At 46.5% G+C, this 19,574-nt stretch overlaps 1 protein-coding gene and 1 long non-coding RNA gene across 9 annotated transcripts in view; one reads left to right on the top strand and one right to left on the bottom strand.

Annotated features, from left to right (window-relative positions):
- LOC105276416 overlaps positions 1–19,574 on the bottom strand; it is a 34,850-nt gene extending 15,276 nt beyond the window's left edge. For 2 of the 8 annotated variants that reach the window (XM_011334004.3, XM_011334005.3), the window contains exons 1-11: positions 19,390–19,574; positions 17,492–17,676; positions 17,162–17,280; positions 16,660–16,867; positions 16,089–16,333; positions 15,392–15,944; positions 13,990–14,346; positions 13,787–13,843; positions 13,533–13,704; positions 10,535–10,762; positions 9,289–9,418 (exon numbers count right to left, since the gene is read on the bottom strand). In XM_011334004.3, the coding sequence (XP_011332306.1) occupies positions 9,289–9,418; positions 10,535–10,762; positions 13,533–13,704; positions 13,787–13,843; positions 13,990–14,346; positions 15,392–15,944; positions 16,089–16,333; positions 16,660–16,867; positions 17,162–17,280; positions 17,492–17,676; positions 19,390–19,559 (2,424 nt within the window). In that variant the 5' untranslated portion in view covers positions 19,560–19,574. Of the gene's footprint in view, positions 1–9,288; positions 9,419–10,534; positions 10,763–13,532; positions 13,705–13,786; positions 13,844–13,989; positions 14,347–15,391; positions 15,945–16,067; positions 16,334–16,659; positions 16,868–17,161; positions 17,281–17,491; positions 18,259–19,389 lie in introns of those variants that run through there. The other 6 variants (XM_020030713.2, XM_020030717.2, XM_020030715.2 and 3 more) reach the window with 6 other exon arrangements.
- Positions 1,972–8,206, top strand: LOC109610788. Its single transcript, XR_002193061.2, has 2 exons — positions 1,972–6,124; positions 6,654–8,206. It is a non-coding gene; the product is annotated as an uncharacterized LOC109610788 (long non-coding RNA).

The raw sequence follows: 19,574 nt of genomic DNA, 5'->3' as shown, positions 1-19,574 counted from the left end.
GATGATACGCGCTTGTCACTGCGAGAATGAAGAGACAAATACGGACGATCCCATGTCAAGTTTGACAAACGAGTATTTCTTGTGTTCTTCCGAAATTATCTTTTACTTGTACAACAGCAATACGTGAACTCATGATATGTTCCTCGATGTGCCGTCATCGAATTTCGGAATCGTCCGTACGTGGAAAGAAGAATCATGTTACGTATAGAAAGAAGAAATGTGCGTAGAACAAAATGTGTTGTGCAATGTTTATCGTTCATGGAACTGGGTGATACTGATGAAGTGATTCTATGCAGAGACGGGAGATCTAGCGGATTACTGACAATGGCAAGATGCTTTATGTACATAATTTGTCGTGTGCCTCGTCTACCTAAAAGTGCATATTTAGGAATTTAAAGTACGGATTACGTAATGACTATGTACACTATGTATGTATATCCGCTCCGGCGATTGATTTATCGATTCGCTAAAAAATTCTGTGTCTCAAGATCGTAATGCAGCTCGCTCGAATCATTATTTAATGTATCACATCGTCGTACTGTTAAATCTTCTTATTTATATCAATATCACTACGGGTATCAGTATAAATCATTAATTAGTACTGTTGCTAGGCGACTGCGTTATAATAGGCAACATGTTAAATAAAGAGATGTCAAAACTCAAAGGAGCATTCGCATTACCAAGAATTTGTAGATGCAAAGAAATAGTTACGGCCTTACTCAACGCATGCTAGTTTAAGGGTGGCAACTAATACCGATGCAATTGCAGCGGAACCAACTTAGAAGCCCTTTTATAATAATTGCTTGAGAAGAGCTGTCGATTTCAAGAGCCAACACGCGAGTACATGCCGACGTACCGGATGTTGCAAATGCAAAATGCTTTGGCTAACAATTCCGCTTTCGCTGTCCATCCCCGTTATGTTCGCTCATTTTTTTCTTTCCTCTTTACAGTTTTCTAGATTTTCTTTTTCCATGTTTTAAGCGAGTATCATCGCGTGTATAGGATGTTCTTCGAAAAAAAAAACAGTGCCTAACTCGCAAATTAATTTGTTCTCAATGATGCATGTTGTTCTGGATTGTACACTATGTATAATGACGTTCAACGAGAATGATGAGAATGAGGTGCGAATCAGAGTGCGAGGATGCGAGTAGTCAGGGGGTCGACGAACGAAAGTCCAACGGGAACGTAAAGTCGCTCGCAGAACTTGAGCCCGCGCTGTCTTCTACTCTCGCTTCTGCCCGAAGCGCATGCCGATAACACGAGCGGATCCGTACGAGACATATTGGCGTGCGATCGCGTCGCATACAAGGCGGGGAAAGATATATAGATATATCCGGGAACATACAAATATCAATGTATATATATATATATGTACATAAATATCAAGAGATAAACATTCGTCGAGAAAAATAGAAAGAGATTCGCGATTCGTGTCTCTACCTTTTTCGTAATATTCGTCATGCCGCGGAGCCTCTCGCGTATCCCCCTGAGGCTCTCGCCGGCCCAGAAACTTACGACTCTTCTGAGAAAGTCGGCGTTGCACGCATCCGCCGTCATGTGCGGATGGTAGTGGCAGTAGCAACCCTCCTTGAGCAGCCTCATGTTGTTCTGCGCGCTGCCGTTGATCCTGAACATAATCTCGCGACGTGCCACGCTCAGGCCGTCGATGTAGCGTTGTGCCCAGGCGTTTAGCGCGCCGTTCACCAACCTCAGCAGCTTGTGATAATAGCCCTCACCCGGGCCGTACGTCACCTTCTCCTGCACGCTACGGCAGTTGAACCAGTACAGTTTGCGCGTCTCGTTAATGCATATCACGCTGATCGTGTGCCGGCGGCACCAGCAGAAGTACTTCCAACAACGGCGCCGATGCTGAGCCTTCAGATCCGTGTAACTGTCGTCGCTCGGGTCCAGCAGGTCCAGGGTGCTATTCGTACACTTGATCGACCATCTCGGCTCTACCATTATTCGTCGTTCAGCTGACGATTCAGCGAGGACGAGAGAACGAGGAACCCACGGCCGGCTGGTTCCTAAGGGCAGCAAGATGGCTGCCACACGGAATCCTTCTTGGATGTTCGATGATGAGGCGAAACAGCTTCGCCATCGGCGTCACGTTCCTCCCCTGGTGGTGTCATTATTGTCTCGCGGACGGCAGGAGGATGCCCACGTGGCACCTTCGTAAAATCTTCCCGAACGATCGATTGTCGCTCGTGTAGGTTCGAGAGGAGGGTGTCGCCTCGGGGGACGCTTTGTACTTCTACGATCTTGATGCGTATCGCAAGGTACCTCGAAATTTCCGCGATGTGCACCAGCTGCTTCAGCTGATACCCAACTCGTCGAGTCCGCAACACGTTCACGTCGAACGAGATATTAACAGCTTCCAGATGTTGAACACGTTACGCGGTGATCATCAGCATCTCAGCTGGAGAGATTGGAAGTAGAATGTGAAGAGCGTTGTGTTGCCAGGTTTATCGGGTTTATCAAGTTTCATCGGAGGGGAACAATCCATCACAAACAGCAACTTTATATCTCGAAGCCAGTAATCCTTCGTATTTACCAGTAAAGTTCTCTACTTAAGGCAAACATTCTTTGAACTATTAAGATGATCCTCGTCAGGAAGATGCGCCGCATTCCTGGACGTTAGCTCTACGTTGCAACGACGCAATCTAGCTATCTCGAGAATCCAAAATGTGGGCGACGAAGCACGAAGAAGCACGAGAGCAGCGAAAACTCGCCGCCAATGTCCGCAGGTACTTATTATTACGCAGAGAATTCTGGTAAAATTCTCGGGAGGATCTCTCGAGAATCCTCATTCGTGAGTGCACAGCTGGAGGAACCGTCGACCGTCGACGACGCTCGACGATCGTGGACGCCACTTCAACTCCCGCCTTTTCCAGCGCAGAGGGAATTGATAATATATATAGAATATTCTATCTGTTTCTCTGTCGCCCTCTCCCTATAGACGTTTCTTGTGCGATAGAAACAAACTTTCCATAGAAAAATACTCTCTCGCTCTGTTTCAGTATACATATAGATATACAAATGTGATATATATGATTTGATGACTCCGAGATACGGTCTCTATAAATCTATTTAGTATTCTAACAATTTAATATTTTAATTTCAATAATGTAACAGTAGCGAAGAACTACAAAATTTTGCAGGAAAGGGTTTTTGTAACGTGCTCCTCGATGAGAGAGAAGAAAGATTCATAGATTGTTCATCCGAGAAATACTCGACGTAAAAATTATCGAAGACTGCTGCACGCTATCGAAGACCCGATAGGCACCTTGCTCCTTTCATGTCGGGTCCGCGAAACTAGCGAAGTCTGAACATCGAGAACGACACTGTGGCTGCTTAGAATTTCAGATAACTGGAGGATACTCCTACGTCGATGATGTTCCTCTGTTTTATGTACGTTCCTTCGAACGAATTTGCTACCTGCACGATCAGCCACCTTCTCCTGATCAGCGAGAACAATCTTTATAAAGTAATTAAGCGATATTTGATAAAGTTCTCATAGAATGATTATACAGTTTTGATTTCATTAGCGATGAGCTTTATGCTAGTTATGGATAATCTTGTAGTTTCGAGTTTGTCTTATAGTTTTATATTCTACAGTTCAGTAAGAGCAGCAAGCAGAGTTGGCGAACGTAATATTTCTGCGGAATACGTTGCTCCTGAGGATGCCGGATAATAAAGCGCCATCGGTCTACCCCCAATGCGATACGTAATCTACACGACGAAGTATCAACGTCTACGTTTTACAATCTACGACGCACTAAAACTTGTGACACTCTGTGACATCCACAACGTTAGTAACTAATTTTTCTCTAATATCTAGGACATAATAATGCTGCCCCGGACAAGTTTAGTTTCCCCCATATTACATTAAAACTTTAACAGCCAAGAGAGACCGTATTCACTCCCTGAACGTTGATTCTCGCTCCTCTCGCTCTTCTCCAGCTGATTTCCCTCCTTCTCCACACATCGCTATAAGTGTCCTCTCAGAGCATCGATTTTCTCCTCTCTGGCGGAAAAATGCGTCCGGGACTTCACAGTCACTCGTATCTTATCTAATCTCAAACTTTCCTCCAAATATATTATTTCGACGTATAGTTGATCTTCATTTCCTTCTCAGGTACACCATTTCATCCCTTATCTGATCTCCGCCGTCCCCATTTCTCGAACATGTTCTTCGCGCGATATACTTCCTCACTAAAGTGTCCCTCCTCGCCTTGTCCTTAGAGCGGATAAGTTGGAATCAGTCGTCTGCCAATCGCAACCAGGCTGCCCCCGAGTCTCCGGAAGTCATTCCGTAGCGGAAATCAGTTCCGAGGTGATCGTAAGCGCGAGAACAGGCTCTAGGTAGCCAACGGCGATATCGTCATCATCGGGGCCAAGCAAAAATCGATGAGCGAAGCCCGTCGACAATTTTCCGCGTGCACGTGCGACCAAACTTTTTTACTTCTCTTCTTCAGCAACCATCCGCGACTATCATATACATGTTCGCAATTATTCGTGCGCGATTTCCGCGGATCAGTGACTTCTCAATCGATTCCTGATTGCGTCGTCTTGTAGAACAACAACCCCTTCGGGGGGGTACGTCCCTCATCACCAGAGTCCCAAGCGGCAGATGCACTTCGGCACTTCGTTGATTACATTTGCCAACACAGGAATCTCTTCAGGGACCTCGCCGTTGTCGCTCGCCGACCGATCTCCCGCGTACTTCCGGTCGCGCTCGGAAGGTGGACCTTCCGGCTGCGTACGCTCCTCTTGGCGGGGCACGACGTACGTTCGTCGCTGAACGTGCGACGGGATCGGACGCGTTTTTACGCGGAAGCGCGCGCGTCCTCCACTCCGCGTTCACCAGCGGGCGGACGACGTGTCCGGGGATGTATCGCAGCTCGGTGACTTCCGGCGCTCGCGCATCGGCGCATTGGAACCCGCGCTCTCTCCAGCGCGCCCGGCGGCAATACGAGCCGCGGTGGATGATGATGAGAGAAAGAGAGAGAGAGGGAAAGGGAGAGGAATCTGCGTCGTGCAGCGTCGCGCTGCTCCGTCCTCGGTTCTCCGCGAGGCCGCTCGAGTGTCTACTGCGCTAATACGCGCCCATCGATCGACGGGCCCCGTTGCACGCGGGGATCCACGGCCGCGAGGACGCGAGCTCGCCGAGGACTCTTGCCATCGCCGCCACTTCCGGTGAAGAGACGCGGGATCAGCACCGATCCTGACCTGGCGGCGCTTGATTCCGCGCGATCGAGGTGCACTCGGGCAAGGGACTCTTTATTTCTTTCTTTTGTTTGTTCTTTTTCCTTCCTCCGTTTCTTTGAGCGTGTGCCTCCTTTCCTCCTCCGTCGTTCTTCCTTTCACCCACGACCGGATGTTACCAAGTTCGCAGCCGCGGACGCGCTTTATTCCGGACTGCTGCTGGAGAACAGGGAAGAGGAGCTGCTACTGCGAGGGGAATCAATACCTCGGTCCTTGTGGTGGTCGAAGGGGAGGACTGCAGGAACGAAGGGGAGGATGGGCAAGTGGAGGAAACGCTGGCGGCGGGGTGGGATGCGAAGGCAGGAGGGGCGAGCGGTTATACTGGGATATCGCCGGTGGTTCCTGCGCGGGTGGGGAGCTAACGCTTCGGAAACGAAACGAGCGAAAGGGGTGCTATGCACCGCCGGCTACGTGGGGTTGCTTAGAGGGATGACGAAGGGGAAATGACGCGACGCGCTGCGTGATCGTCAATTGGTGGGACGCTGACAGGCAAGTGTTCGGCGATGATTGTTACCGCGCGCGCCACCCCCGGGGGCTGAATATCCGATTTGAGAGAACCGCGTTCGGAACGCGACTTGAAAAATCGGGTCAGCCTCGCCGACTCTTCGAGTGCACTTCATCCTAAGGCGCCAGTTACTCTTCCGTAGTCGCGTCGTCCTCCGAATTTATTTTCGGACGTTGGGGATGACGCCGGGAAATCCTCTAGCGTGAGATGCCCTTCAGAATCGCTCCTCGCTGCCGTTTGCTCCCAGCTTTTCGATTTGTTCCACTGAACAAATCGTTATCACATGATTGCAGAATTGTTCCATTGTCTTTAATCTTCTTATCTTTGAGCATCAACTTTTTGTATTTTGATGTAATTATTAATTCTCTCCCCTATCCTTCGTTATTAAATTGAGGCGATTATATTTCTTGAAAAAATTTCCGTTCTCGGGAAAATAAAATAGTAGCTACAGTAAAACGAACGCGCCTGAGATTTGATACATGAATTCCTGCATCGGACAGCTCGAGATTCGCATCGATCGAGTACGCAATACGCCGACCTTTTCGATTGTTATTTATTCGCTTCCCTTTCATCCGCTCTCTGCGTCACGTATTCGTTTTCGCCGACGCGAAGGGAATCGGGGCTAGAGGGTTAAAAAAATAATCCTACGTGGATTATATATAACGGGTTGGCGCGCATGCGAGCGACGTGAAGTTTTATTGAATTTTATGGCATAGTTCCTCGCGACGGAAGACGATAAGAACCGCCGTTAGTGAAACGTATCGCAGCGAGCAATACGTCTCCCATATCGGCGAGACGTCGGGCTGATTTGCATTCAATTAAATGTTATTGCGGCAACGATGTCGCATCGTGTGCCACTTAATTTTCGCATTTTTTTCAGGTCACTTCCGAGTAGTGCGACCTGAGCAAGAGGCTGTACGAAGAAGGACCAAAGTCGCGCGAAGAACGTTTGCGCATGCACCTGTTGGTGAAGGCTGCTGCTCGGCTTGCAAGGGTGCAACGGTGCAAGAGTGCTCGATTCTTATTTACTCGTACGTCAAGCGGGGGACACGGCCCGCTAATCTCGGCGCGACCTATTAACCCGCAAGCGTGTACACCCTTGGCACACTACGTGTCGCAAAAAAAACCCCGACCTTTATGAAAAATAAATCTGTCATGTCTCAAAAGCTGCGTGCAATTTCTCGGAAGATGTTGAATCTTATTTTGCAAATAACCGATGTCTAAAATAATACGTTCGGAAAAATTTTGTTGCTTTAATTACTGCGAAAGCGCGAGGCTTCGAGTTGAATCGCTTTCTTTGTAAACGTATCGATATTTTCAGGCAAGAGCGTTTTCCAAAATTCCGCACGTAAAACGCGTGATGACGGGAAATGTGAAATCGCGATTCATGTCTATAAATGAAAATCGCGAACGCAGACTGTTTGACGATTGATCGACCGTAAAGCACGGTAACAAAAGCCAACATTTGCATAAACGCGTACTAACAGAATCTCCGCCGCTCTGCGGTTGATTCGCGTAATGGGTATCCCCGCGTGACGTGTATGTGTACGTGTACGTTCGCGCGATCGGGAATGTATGTTGCGCGTATGCGCGGGTATGCGGCAGAATGCATTCAGAGATCCGGCGCATATAGGGGTGTGTATATATATATATAAAATATATGTATTATATATATCACAGTATATACGCGAATCGCCACCCATATCGTCCCACACCGATCTCTACATGCATCTACAGTGTATGCGTCCATACACCCACACGTTCACTATTTGCGATGCAAAACAACAAGCCCCGCGACGGGGTGCTTAGCAAGGGGTTGAGTGGCGACGGATTCGAGCGGTTCGCGAGCGTAGGACCTCGCAAGGGTCAGTGGGTTATCATTATCGATGTCTATTGCTCGCGTAAGCGCCCTTTCGTTACGCGGATCGCGCGCATGCACTCGTGGAAAATCCGAGTTTCCGCCTCGCCGATTCGTCCTCCGATGCGTTGCGGACAGGGATGAGGGAGGAAACAGAAGTTCGCGCAAGGGGTCGGAAACGACGTCGTTTTCTTTCGCCACCGAGACTTTTATCCCCGAGCGGAAAGTCGCGACGTGCACGCGTACGCGTTTCCGTTTCCTTAATACACGCTGACCTCTTTCGCACGATAGGCGTGGCCGATGCGAGGGGGTGATTTGCGGAACCGGGTTACGATTACCCGGGGTGGTCCAAACGTTACGCAATATCGCGCAACTATCAGAAACGAGAATTATTTCTGACGCATTAAGCGCGAATAATCGCGCGCGCGGAACCGACGCCGCGTGTACTTAATGTTACCCGCCGCTACGGAAATTGTAATTACTGAATTTATGTAAGAGGAAGATCAGGGTGACGCACATTAAGCTTCACTCTTGTAATGAGAGGATAAACAGAGTAAACGAGTTTTCTTGCGATTAAATTGAGAATTAAATGAATTACTTGAGAAATTACGTCATTCTGTATTTAAATCCGTTTATAAAGCGCTTTGTAAAAAGAAATTGCATTTGTTCGGTCCCAACAGGGTGCTGCGAAGCAGATGTAAAAATTGCTCCGTGCAGAAATGCGCGCTTATCTATCGCGATTTGAAATAACTTTCAAGGAATCACGAACAGTCGCGGCTATCGCTCATCGATTCGAGCTTCCGCGGATGTGCGGTCGAGGTAGGCACTTTGCTGCTTTAAATCACAAATGGATGGTGAGTGGAAGCGAAAAAGAATCTCTTCAAAGGGCTTTAAAAGTAATGCGTCCGCGCTGCATTGCAAATGCGCCTTTACGTTCTGCGGGAAAGTTTCGCGCTGTGTGCGCGTGCAATGAGGGCGAGAGAAGAAAAAAGTTTAGACGAAACCCGTAATAAATGCGGCGGTTTTTTCATAAGTAAGAGGCAGGCAGCAAGATAAACAGCTGATATCCCCATTTGTGTATGTGTATGCGTGCGAGCGCGCATAATAATTACAAAGTGCAAGAATCTGAGAGGAAGATAAGCATATCATGGAAAAAAATTTTTAATTCATATAAAACATATAAAAAAAATTTATACATATAGTTGTTGCAGCGCATATTATTTTTATGGAGTCCACGTCTCCCTTCGTCCGTTAATCGATACCCGTAGTCGCATTCCGCAGTCGTCGCGCACTTACCGTCTCGCGTGTAATTAATATTGAATGATGAGTAATCAGATTTATTAATCAGATTCAATGTCACGTGCTCGTGCAATTTTTAAATGCGCCGGGGATCAAGCGCTAATTTCGCGGCGAGGGAGTTGCGGATCAAAGTGAATCGGGGTGGCCGCGATTCTCCCGATGATCCGCGACATAGTTTCGATGTGGAATTATTCAGTATTGGCAGGGACATGCGGAATCAAGCGCGAGACATCCGAGCATGCTTTCGCGTGCATTATACTCGCGCATAGTATGAATGCGAACTGTTCTACAAAGGCAACGTCGAGTAGCACTTGGATGTATCAGGTTGATAAGGTCAACAAGTGCTTGGATAACTCACCTCGGAAGACGTCAAGTAGCAGAGCCTCGAGTCGGTGCTCTCCAACGAGGCTTGTTGAACGATTCCGTATCTGCCATCGCGATCGGACATGTAGTCGGATCTCACGCTGTCCTGCCGGTCGAAAGTGCCTCTGGAATATGCAACGCGTTCAGTTGAATATCGCAGTACAAATATCGATCCCGCGAACACACACGGGACAGGTGTCTTTCAATCACACGATTGCTTTTAATCAGAGATTTTCATTCATTTTGATCACAGATTTATTTACGAAATTTATTTACGCGCTGTTAAAACTGTTAATTCGTTTAGCAGAACAGTTGCATTTGATTTTCATTTAATTTCTTTTTCCTTGTTATATGTAACTTTTTAATTACAGAAAAATTGAGAACGATGAGAAAAAATATGTTATTTATCAGGAAGCGAATATTTTGCAAAAGTTTGTAAAATACATAACAATAACTTTTAAATTATGCGCGGCTTTTATGTAAAGTTTCGAATATATTTGTAATGTAATATGTAAAACTTATGTTTTGTTCTGCCGTACTGTGAAAAGCCGGCCATTGCTAATGGAAAGAACTATATCTCGTAGTGCTAGGGTTAATAAAACCGTTTTCGGTACCGCGACAATGCAGAGAACAGGCGAGACGTGCGATAAAGGTAGGAAGAGAGCGCAGCGCACAATGGAAGTGTAGAAGACAATGCGAACAATATAGGGCGACAAAAGGTAGGTAGTAGCGACTGAACGTCATCCACGTGGACCAAAAAGAACGCCGTACTGAAGTACAAGTACGCATTGTGTCGAGTCATTCCTTTTTTTAACTCTTACCTTCACATATTTATATTTCCGTTGCGCACTCACGTTCGAAATAATTGTGAAGAGGTTTCACAATTAAACCAATTCATATTGTATACTAAATATGGAAAATGTGACAATATTCAAAATTTTACAATATTCAAACTTTCAATATTTAAAATTTCATTGAAGAATAAATGTGTAAATGTGTCTCAAAAAGTATTATTTCCAAAATAAATCTGATTATAACAAATCGTACTTTTTAACAATAATTCATGTATTGTTCGTAAAATCTAACAAAACGGCGATATTGTTGAACGAAAATTATGAAAATATTAATCGAAAAATCTGTCGTCAGAATCGAAATTGCAGTCTTCTGGACTTTCTATGTGCAACATTATCGGATTATCAATTCGATAATTTGGTCCCACGTGAGGGAGCCGCTTCCCTCACCTTTGCTCGAGGGAATCAGTTCGATTGGACTTGTAACCGCTGTCGTTGAGGCTGCCCTCGTGTCTCAGGGACGGAAGGGAATCCCAAGGCGATTCTCTTCTGTGCCCCGAGTACCCTGGGTTTATCGAACTCGAAGCGCCCGAGCCGAGAGTTGAGCTGCCGGACTGCCATCCATCGGAATGCCGGAACCATTGAGCGCGTGCAGATTCTCCGATACAGCTGGCACATCTGCAAGCACATTAACACATAATTATCACCGAGATTAATATACATAATTATCGTATGTACGAGCAAATTTCGCATGTGTAATCTCTGCTTTAACGTGAGCATCGCGCAACGAATTTTCTCATGGCTTAATTAGCGGCTACAATTAACATACTCCGATAAATCAATACGGAAATTATTTTAAATATAACTAAATATCCGTTTATAAAATTATCGGAACAACGTTCAAGTAAAAAACTACAACGTTTATTTATATAAAAAACGTTGTGCGTCTTTCAATTTCGTATCTCATCTCGCTGATCCTCGATTCAACGCTCTCCTCGTCCGAACAACAAAGATACCCAAGTACAAAGATATTAAATGCTCATTCGTGTTCGATAAAGTACCGTGCAGGTACAGGTGAGAGATCTGAGTAGAATATGTCCTTTTTCTCGTCATTGTCCCCAAGCAGCTGGAACTTCACGTGCTTCTTTTTCTGCGTCTTGTCGCCGGACCCGTCGTCCAGGATCCGGTAAAACACCTTCTCCGGCACCTTCGGCATTTTCGGCATCTTCTTGGACTCCCGTCGCCTCTCGAGCGACCGGTATTTCCGCTGCAGCGTGTAATTCATCGTTATCTCCAGTTGCGATCCAACGTTTCCGATCGTGACGTTCGCCACGAGCGATATTTGCGCTCCGATCAATAGCGGCGAGCGCGATCGGTCGGATAATTAGTTTGACGTTTACGTGAACGTCAACGGAGCCGGGGTGCAGGGGATGATTATCGGCGCGCGGGAACAATCGCTGTTTGCGCTCGCAGCGCGCCGGTGAAATAATTATTTCCTCCCGGCCCGCTTTTCGCGCGATCGACAATTCGGCGAGATAATTATCACCCCCGCGTTCGTTTCGGAAATATCGCTGTTTGCACGCGGGCGCACCACTGGCGATGTAATTATTTCCGTTTTCATGCGAACGGCGGTCCTTCCCAGAAGGGGATGATTATCCTCGCCGATTCAGTACAGGCATTATCGCCGTTCGAGTATTTAACGACGACGACGTGAGCTCTCTTGGGTTTTCGCTCTCGAAATTCTCGTTATTTCAGCTGGTTTAATTCGCATGCAGAATTAGCGTCGTATAAATCCTTAATAATAACGATATGAATGTCGTCCATCGAAGATTATTCGAATGACACGGTTCTTGCTCTTATGAGGAGACAATCCATTTCATTCTATTTTTCTCTCACACTTCTCCGCACCTCCACGCATAATCGCGCGTGACCGCATTCGACGCGACTTGATCATCGGACGCGGCATCGGTGATTCATTGGCAACTGCCTCTCTGCACTTCACATTTGCATCTACCCGAGGGGATTCACGCGACGTGCATTGTCATCGCGCAGACACCAGTAACTCGTGCACCCTGATGTGCCGCGCACGCTGCGGCAGTCACGCGCGCGCGCGCGCCCTTGTGTGTGCTTTCTGCGTTCTCACGTTGTACTTCCGGTCGCGGTAGCGATCAATTTCACTTTATGCTCTCAGATTCGCACCAGATTCCCTCCCTGCCTTATTCGCTGCACACGCGCGAATCTCCACGCGCGCGTTTCCTTCGTATCCTTGGCGGCTACGGTGCACCCTTCTTCATCGTTCTCGGCGTCCAGCTGAAGCCCACTCGCGAGGTTTCTATATTTACTACGACGCGGCCTGCTGCTGCTGTCAGCCGCCGTCGCTGACCCGTAATGCAAGAACGCGCCGCCGGCCGGGGACGATGATGCATGCGCCGATGCCCGAGCGTTCTAACGAGAGACTTACCCCCGATAGACTCGGATAGACACCACGCGACACCCGTCGACGCGCGTCGCCCATCAATAGCTTCACGGAGCACGTGACATTTTTTTCTGTACCGCCCGCAGGTTATCGATAGACGATACCATACATCCGGTGGTATTATCCAGGTCGCCCTTAAATGGATGAGCACGTCTCATTGACCAGAGCCAGCGTCGGCCCGGACGACGCCGTAGGGCGCAGCCCTTTAAATGTCAAAGTCTCGCGATACTTTCGCGTCTTTTTCGATGCGAAATCGCCGGCCCGTCGAAGGGTCACTGATTATTATATCCTGTGGCGATCCGTGTTAATTAACGTTGCGTCGCTCGCATGAGAGACGTTTCGACAGAGGTGAAAGGTGGACGGGTGAGTTACGTCCGTGATAAGTCGAAAACTATGTAAAAATCTAGAAAATATCAGAGAATTCTTGCTTCAATGTCACTAAAACGATCGAATTGTCTCCTACATGTTCTTCCTTCTGCTTCGGAGCGTGAACGTTGATCCGATATATCAAGGAGGAAATAAAATTTTAAACATAGAATCATATATTTAATCTTCGTTGCTTTCAGTCTCATATGGATTCGTCCTCGAGGAGAGATTTCTAGTGAATAATTGAATGAGAGAATAAAACTTTTGTGCTATTTTATATATCAGTTGGACCACACACACACGTATCTCCTCATTTACGTATCATTTTTATATCACGAGTGTTGTGTAATGTATCTCCTAAAATTAGGAGCGCTTCTCTCTGATTACAGGAACGCGTTTGCGTATGCAGATAACGTGTAATTAAAATGAGCTTTACGAATTGACTCCGTTCTCATAATACAAATGAACTCCTATCTGCACCGTCCGTTTACGTGTTTCGTTCAGATATGGGATGCAGTAAATTAATAATGGGAATCAAATCCCTTACGACCCCTAAAATTAGTGCAAACGCTAGTCTTAATGTCTAGAAGATACGAGCAGGTTTACCTAGAATTGTGGTCGCTGAGGTAGCCGCGATCCCGATCGGGGTCCCGCTCCCTCTTCTCCCTCACCATCTCATTGCGGTCGCTGTAATAGCCGTTTCGATCCTTGCTGTTCTGTCTCTCGGTGCAGTAGCGATACGATAGCGGCAGGGTCGACGATTTATTGGAACTGGAACCTGCAATCGCCAGTAATTGATGTTATAAATGGAGAACAGGAGAACGAAGTACTCTCAAATTCCCAGGAAACGTTCAACTTACGTCTTCGTGAAACGTGAGGCGTGCGCTGGACGTTCAACGGTATGTTCTCTGCGAATTCTGAAAAATCGAGGAGACCTCTCAATAAAATCGTTGGGAAGACTGATCACCGATATATATTAAGATTAATTATTCACATATTATTATTCATGGCATTATTATTAATATAGCTCGAAGAGTCGGAAACAAGTATTTCAGAGTCTCACCCAAGTTCTCCATGCTCTGCGAGAGCAGGGCCTCGAACGTACGCAAGCTGTAGCTTTCGGCGTCCATGCCCTTGGCCAGGGTGTTCCTGAGGTGCATCTCGTACTCGAGGAGCAGCCGACTGTTCGGCGTCGGGCTGCCTGGCGTCGACACCGACTGCATGCTCTGCTGATATGTCTGACCGCCGTTGCAGCGACGGGAGTTGCAGTGGTTCGGCTGTTCCATGTCGGAGTTGCCGTTCGACGAGCTCGGCGTGGTGGCGTAGCACTGGTTGTCGAAGATGACATTGTCCGAGGGCGGCGACATGTCACCCGTGCACCGATTACGTTCCGAATCTAAGTACGTCCTGCCTCTGCCGCCTGTAAGCAGAGAGGTGCAACGGAGAGTGCAGGATGTAACAACGACGGAATCGTGGTGAGAGAGCTGTGCGACGATCAGCGGTCGCCGCTGCCCGATGAAGAAGTGCGATTCGTTCGGCGAACGCGTAACCCGAGAAGTGGTCCACGCGAGAATGAAACGTGGAGGCTGCCTTGGCCATCAGGCTGACGACGGGACGACCACGTTGTTCCCCAGTGCGCATGTTACATAAGCAAAAGTCAGGAGCAACAAAATGTTAGGGGTGCCTCAAGTGGTGGTGGGTGACCCCGTGACTTTCATCAGGGTGGAGCTGGCTGGCTGGCTGGCTGGCTGGCTACCACGTTGTCGCTTTGTGCGCATGTTAAGTTATGCCGAGGGTGTAGCTAAAGGTTAGAGGTATACTGAGTTGGTGTTTAGTTGCTGGTTAATTGTGGGGACCTCTTCACAGTGTTACGCATTCGCCGGAATTGCCGGGGTCGGGCAGGGGTGAGAGACCACGTGCGGAATCGATCACGTAATTGTCGGCGTGAACTTTTTGCTCTTATCACTGTAAACCACGCTCGATTAAAACCACCACTTTACATCAAATAAAAATCGAGTATATATAGCTACCTCGCGAAAAAGTTGCGTGGAAAAACCTCGCTTTTTCGCTCCTACAAAGAAATTACGTCATCGATAGCATTTGATAGCTCTTTAACGTTTTCACTTTATTCAAGTATTTCTAGTAGTCGCAACCAATTTACGTGTTTGCATATGGATTTGAAGAAACTTTCGTTTAACACACAAGCAGATCTTGCAAATTTTTTTGATAATAAATTTCCTCAACAGTGAAAACGTCGTGCCCATTTAGACAAGGTAATATTTCACGTTAAATTTTAAATAATCATAATCACACGAATGATAGTTAAATATTAACCATTATTAGCGAACTCCTTCAATCTAGACAATTAGAAGGATTAACATCAAGACAGTTAAAAATGATTGCTTAAGGAGACAATAAAAATGTGAAAAGTTGACAAGAAAACAGTATCAGTGACGAAACCGTACCAGCATATTGCCGACTCATATCGTGGGCGCTCCTGGAACCCTGGAACTTGTTGTTGTAGGGCGCACGATAGGGGTGCGCGTAGTTCTCGTTGTCGACCTCCTGCATCATGTACTTCTGATTGTTATTGCTCGGGTGGTAGTGGTAGCTGTGATGATGGTTGTGGCGCTTCCTCGTCATCTCCGGCGACGTCACCGGACTGTCGATGCTCGGCATCGGCTTCAGCATACGCTTCAAGGTGTTCGAGTCGAGGCTGATGCCGCCGTTCTGCGCGTTCTCGATCCGCATGTCATCGGTGCTCTTGCTCTTCGACTTGTGGCCGTGATTGTTGTTGACGATGTTGAACAGATTGCCGTTCTGCATCTCCAACTCGGTATAGTCGGCCGACTTGGTGTGGTGCAGCTGTTCCTTACGTAATGATTTACTCTGCAGAGTGCCGCCAGCCTGGGTGCCTTCCGACTTCAACATCTCTGTACCGTTCTGCTGCGTGGACGAGTCCTGGCTCTGCTTCTGCTTTTTCGGCGATATCGTAGATTTGTCCTCGGGACTATCAATCTGTCGGAATAGCGAGTCGTTACCGATAGGCTCAAATTGATGATTGCCGATTACAGAATGCTGGTAACAGAAGAACTTTAAAAAAAAATAAAAATTATTACTTTAACAAGAAATTCATATTACTTTGTAGGTGTAACTGCTTGCCTGTGATCCCACCGTAACGGTTCCGATTCCAACGTTGGCAGTCTTCGGGGTTGTCTGACACGTCTCGTTCTGCTTCTCCTTCTTGATCGAGTCGCCGGCCTTTGGTGTTTTCCCTGGTGTCGCGCTAGGATTGTTAACGTTGTCGTAGAGGGACGCGTTGGACGTGGTCGCTGTTATCTTGTCCCGTCCCGGCGTCGTTTCTATATCATTGAGTCGCGCTGTCGTCCGTGGAAGTGTAGACGGTCCTGAAATAACAATACAGAAATATAATAAGCGTAAACCACACAAAATAACATTATATTTTGAGATTAGCGTTCTCCGGGGAAACCGAGACAGATTCCGATACCTAAATTTAACGAAAAGGAAAAAGAAGCAGGGTAGAAAGAAAGAGAACATGAATCTTTCAATCCATAAATAATGCTTACAAAAGCAAATACATAAAATATAACATAACAGAGAGCCATAGAAATTAGAAAGTCTGACTAATTAAAAATTTTAAAAATTAAGAGATCTGAATTATGTAATGACTCTGGCAATGACGGATTACATCTGAACGTGACGACACACTTACCGCACGAGTTTCGATATCTGGGGTCTTGGCTACGTAGTCTAGCGTACTGTTCCGCCGTCATGCAGGTGCACTGAGGTTCTCTGGATCGGCTCGGCGAGGCCGGTGTCGACAGAGGCTTTCGGCGCGTTTTGTTCTTCTGCTTATTCGGTGGCTCGAGCTTCAACGAGTAAGAAGAGGACGCTTTCCTTGAAATCTTGAACGACGGTGACTGTATGGAAAATTAACTAGTGACTGCAAATGACCTAATTCGGGATCGGACTTGTATTGGACTTGTGTGACGCTCCTAAATCAACCCTCTGCGCAACATCCTCACGCGCGCGCTACTCCCTCGCTGAGAAAACGAAATATAGGCGGAGAGAGTCGAAAGAGAGAGAGAGAGAGAGAGATAGAAAGAGGAAAGGAGAGAAAGAGAGAAAGAGAATGATAGCGAACGTAGACTGATGAAGCATGATGCATAATGTGACGACATGCGTGTCGCGCTGTGTAGTATCACTAAACTTACGCAGCATTCCCTGAACTGCTTCGCGTCAATGGGTGACGTGAAATTCAACCCCCACGTGTCATTTGTCACCGTGTCCTTCCAGTAAACGAAGCACTCCGACGCTTGGCCGATGCGAGTACCTTAAACAGAGTTACGTAATATTAATTACCGCAACGCCGTCGTGCATTGTTCTCGATAAACCGCATATTGTTTACCGGCGATCGCCATATCCTAAATTAAGTATGAAACTAGGTATACACGTGCGCACTCATCTTTTATTAAATTGATTTTTTCTACTATGGAAGTGCGATCCGATTAAAATAACCCGAGTATTAAACATAGCTCAGATACCTGGCTGGACCAGTCGCACGTCTAGGATCTTATCGACCTGGCTGTTGTACGCGGTGATATGGAAGACGCATTCCGGCGAATCCTGAATGCAGGTAATGTTCACCGGGACCAGATCCTCGGACACCTGCTGCCACTTGACGGTCCCAGCCCCGCTCGAGTTTACATGGAACACTTCGGCCCACAGCCTAAAAACTCTCGTCATTACATCGTGTGTTGCGGTAACGTAACTTTCGAACATTGACAACACCGTTTTACGAGGGTTCCAGGGGAAGAACGTGAGTGGGTAAAAAGAGCAACGAGAGTTACAATATAAGTAAAGTGAGAGAAGAGAAGATTTAGATGGGGAAATACTCGTCATTATCATCATCATAGTAAATGTACAACGTCGATGCGAGACCGAAACTGCATAAAAATATTTCTGTATGACGTCGGTCGTAACGTCAATATATTTTCAAGTGGATAAAATAGGAATCGCGTCGCATGCACCGATGGGAAATCGCAATTGCACGTACACTACGCCCATGCAATACCTGCATTTACTGTGTAAACATCGAGCACTTTGTGCATTAAAAATATATGTAATCCGCGGATATTTATTTTCAATTCCGAAGCTTCGAGACGAACAGACCCAACGGCACATTATTGAATTCTGTGCTCCGAGTTAAATCGAGGCCGAGAAAAAAAAGGTAATGACACTACTAAAAATACTAATAGTCATGCGAAGCGTACATGTGTAGAGGTGAAGTATAAAATAGATAGTACATAGATAGTGCGAATGTACATGTATATATTTCAAATATTAAAAAATATGATAAAGATAATAAGTATGATGATGTTAGTAAGTATAAAGCGCAAATTTCCACAAAGCGTGAATCCGGAAAATTTCTTTCCTGACATCATTTCATCTGGCTCAAACGAGATCTCGTCCGAGCCAAATAACAGTAAAAAATTATTTCGTTTACTGCGCAAACATGAAACAGAATTTTCTTAATGCGAATTATTGCTCAACGTTTTGCTTTTCGGACGACTAAAAGAGAGTATATCGGAGTTGCAGCAATATTTCTCGATGTTAACCAAGCGTATCACGACTCGAGTAAGAAAAACGAGCTATTGCGAGTGATGAATGTAGTACTAGCTTGATCAACGAGGCAAAAAAAAGTAAAAAGAGGAAAGCGAAAGGAAGGTGAGGGTTAAAGACGTAAGCGCAAGCAAATAAGACAGCGGGAGAAAGAGATAGTCAGAAGGAAGTAGAGAAGGAGACGGAAGGAATAAATAAGGAAAATGCAAGACAGTCTGGGTGACGTGAATAAAAAGCGTCATCTGATCCCGCAACGCCAGTCGACACACGTATACTTGCACAAGTATAACGTATAGCTCCTTGCACCAGACGCTACGAAATAATATATAAGCCTTGGATCTCGATATGCTGCATTTTTCAATAAACGCTCGAGAGTATTTGCTAAAGATCAATGATGACATCGCGGAAAGATGTAATAATTATATCTGCGTCAGAGATTCGTGAGAGAGAACATTCGAATATTTCTACAGACTTCCAATTTCGTTCGAATTATCACTTTTAGCTCAGTTACGTAATCACGTTACTCCCTACAAAAATCATCCGTAATTACCACCGGAATTCGACGCAATGATTGTTCACGTCACCCAGAGACTGTCGTTCATGCCAATCAGTAGCAAGTATCAAGTATCAAGAAGAGAGCTAAAGAGGAGAGGGAAAGAGAGGCAGAAAGAGAAAGAAGAAGACAGAGAAAGAGAGAGAAAGAGAGAGTCAGTACAATGCATACAGTCAAGTGTGTACGAGTGGTAATCATCGAAGAGAAAGAGCGGTAACATGGTCGAATGGAGAGTGATTCAATGGTTGAATGGTATGGTATGCGCACCTCTTCCTCTCTCTTAAGCTTCCGCACCTGAGCAAGTGGCCAGTGTCACCCCTGCGTCCTCCGCTGCCGCCCATTCCACCCCTGGCACCGGTCTGCCATGGGCTGTCCTCGTAGCGATACGTCTTTGATCTGATTAGGGGTGCGCAACTGCAGGACAGCTTGTTGCCCATTCTAACTGCTCTTAT

The sequence above is a fragment of the Ooceraea biroi genome, chromosome 6, assembly GCF_003672135.1.
Source record: "Ooceraea biroi isolate clonal line C1 chromosome 6, Obir_v5.4, whole genome shotgun sequence".
Lineage (NCBI taxonomy): Eukaryota > Metazoa > Arthropoda > Insecta > Hymenoptera > Formicidae > Ooceraea > Ooceraea biroi.
This window is presented reverse-complemented; position numbering and strand designations above follow the sequence as displayed.